Source organism: Henckelia pumila, chloroplast (assembly GCF_033568475.1).
Source record: "Henckelia pumila chloroplast, complete genome".
Taxonomy (NCBI): Eukaryota; Viridiplantae; Streptophyta; class Magnoliopsida; order Lamiales; family Gesneriaceae; genus Henckelia; species Henckelia pumila.
The window spans coordinates 12,501-15,000 of NC_065361.1; the positions used below are offsets into that span (position 1 = coordinate 12,501).

The window sequence follows — 2,500 nt, forward strand, 5'->3', positions numbered from 1 at the left end:
CCTCTCTTCTTTATTCATAGTCCAAAAAAACACGAATCTAATGCAAAACCAAAAAATTTAGAGGACTCTTCTGACAAAATCAAAAATATGTAATTGTCAGCAAAGTTGTTTCTTTTTTTTTTTCTTCAGTTCAAATCCAAAAGATTTTTCTTACTTATACATTAAGGCATAGGTCGTCGATTCAGCATTAGATAAAAGGGGGAAAATGCCTATTTTTAGAACAAGCGGTTCAAATTATTTTATCAAGATGAGTGTCCTATATCGATAAAATATTGATTTGAAAACGATCTCTATATTAACATAGTGGTAGAAAGAGTACCATGCTGTGTCTAGACTTCAAACGATTTGCTTTAACCATCTTAAAAATCCCACATTATTGGTTGCTAGAGAATCAAAGTGGATTTGCCAATTAATCACGAAATGTGATGGTTCTTACATATCATTTCTTAATTTCTTCAGAAGTAATTCGAAAGATCATGCACCTTTCTTTCCTAGTTATAATGGAAAAGGGTACAGCTGGTTGGATCCAGCCTATTCTTGAAATAAACAACTCACACACACTCCCTTTCCAAAAAAGATCAATACACCAATCACTACACTTAGATTTATTGGATTTGTTGCTAAAATATCGGTATTAAATCCGAAACTCCCGGCAGATGGCCAGTGGCCTAAAGAAACGAAAGAATCGGTTACATTTTTCATATAATCTCCTCTTATAGATAGACTAAAAAATCGACCAAAGTTCTTTTTCTATCACTTTGCCCCTCTTTTTTTATTTTGAAATCGAGTCAAAAAATATTCGAGTTATAATTTATTTATAGTTATAAAGTATGAACTACCCCTTGATTGTTAGAACACCATGAGAAAAGATTTTCCCCTGTACTACGAACGGGAAGGATGAAAGCGAATTGGTATACTAATTCCTCATCTGCAAATCAGCCCTTCCCTAACGTAGGTTATTTTCTCAACGAATAAGTAATTGTAGGAGTGAAATCTTGATCTAATTTGAAAAAGCAAACGGCAAGTGCACAGCAATAAAATAGGAAAAATGCATATTTTTCCTATTTCTAAAATTAAACAAAAGGATTCGCAAATAAAAGTGCTAATGCTACAACCAATCCATAAATTGTTAAAGCTTCCATAAAAGCTAGACTAAGCAATAGAGTACCTCGTATCTTTCCCTCTGCCTCGGGCTGTCTCGCGATACCCTCTACGGCTTGACCCGCAGCAGTCCCTTGACCAACTCCAGGTCCGATAGAAGCAAGCCCTACGGCTAATCCAGCAGCAATAACGGAAGCAGCAGAAATCAGTGGATTCATGATAAGTTCCTCGTACCAACAAAAAGAAATGGTTAATGATACAATCAACCAATGAATTATGACTTAATTATTCCATCAATAGGATTAATCTAGTCGAAGTAACTAAGAACTTCGAATTTAAGTAATAGTAATAATATTATTGAATTATCAGAACTACTTCAATATATCCTTTTTCGTTTCTATCCACAGAGTCTTCGCGAATCCATAGAATTCTCGTTTTTCCATTTCTTGGTTCAAAACTGTTATTTCACAATTCTTTCCGCTTTTCTTGATTTCATCTGTTTATTCGGGCAAGTCACAGCCGAAACTAGACGAAAGGACTTCTGTTAGAACCCCCCCTACAGTTGTAGGGGAAATGAAATATATCTTTAGTTCATATATAACTAGTCAATATCTAATATCACATATACACGTTTTTCTTCCATAACGTAAACCATTAAATTCAACCAGATTCGAGAATCAATCTATTTTTTTAGGAATCCCATTTTTGTTTTGTAAATTTTTTTCTTCCTTCCGTTTTCGTTATCAGCATTCCAACCGAATATAATCTAATATAAATGGTCAAATAAAATTGAAATTGATTAAGGCCCATATATTGGATAGAAATATCATTATTTGATTGATCTAAGTTCATGCAATTTATTATTTTATTTATTAATATAATATTTTCTTTTGGTCAATTGTTGAATAAAATCAACTGTAAAGTAGAATAGGTTCTCCAGTTTTTTATTTACTCACACGTCGTAAACATATATCTTATTGAAATTATGATTTAATGAATTAAGAAGATTGGCGGACCAATATAATATTAATATATAGTAAATATTCCTTGAATAAAAATACGATATGATATTTAAGTGGACGAAAAGGGGAATCTTAGAAAAAAGATTTTTTTCTTTTAGATCTCTTTCCTTTTGTTTACAACTCTATAAATATGGGAATGTTTGAATTTTTTTCCTATTGCTTTCTCTCGTATATAGAGTCCTGTATATTTCTATTCCTTAAATAAATTATCTTAAGCCACACATACATTTCTTTGTGCTAAGCTAAAAAAAAGACTATTTCAATGATGGCCCTCCATGGATTCACCTATATAAGCCGCGGCTAAAGTTGCAAAAATAAGAGCTTGAATACCACTTGTAAATAATCCAAGGAACATGACAGGTATGGGAACTACTGAA

At 32.4% G+C, this 2,500-nt stretch overlaps 3 protein-coding genes across 3 annotated transcripts in view; all 3 read right to left on the reverse strand. All coding sequences in view use genetic code 11, as the record gives it.

Moving 5' to 3' along the window:
- The window catches only part of atpF (CF0 subunit I), a 1,256-nt gene extending 554 nt beyond the window's left edge, over window positions 1-702 (reverse strand). Inside the window, exon 1 of the mRNA in view lies at window positions 558-702. Within this exon, the coding sequence (YP_010446840.1) occupies window positions 558-702 (145 nt within the window). The remainder of the gene's footprint in view (window positions 1-557) is intronic.
- A 371-nt stretch (window positions 703-1,073) lies between these two features.
- Window positions 1,074-1,319, reverse strand: atpH (CF0 subunit III). The gene has a single exon. The coding sequence runs from the start codon at window positions 1,317-1,319 to the stop codon at window positions 1,074-1,076; it is 246 nt and encodes an 81-aa protein (YP_010446841.1).
- A 1,063-nt stretch (window positions 1,320-2,382) lies between these two features.
- Window positions 2,383-2,500, reverse strand: part of atpI (CF0 subunit IV) — a 744-nt gene continuing 626 nt past the window's right edge. The window contains exon 1 of the mRNA in view: window positions 2,383-2,500. This exon is cut by the window's right edge and continues 626 nt beyond it. Coding sequence (YP_010446842.1) covers window positions 2,383-2,500 — 118 coding nt within the window.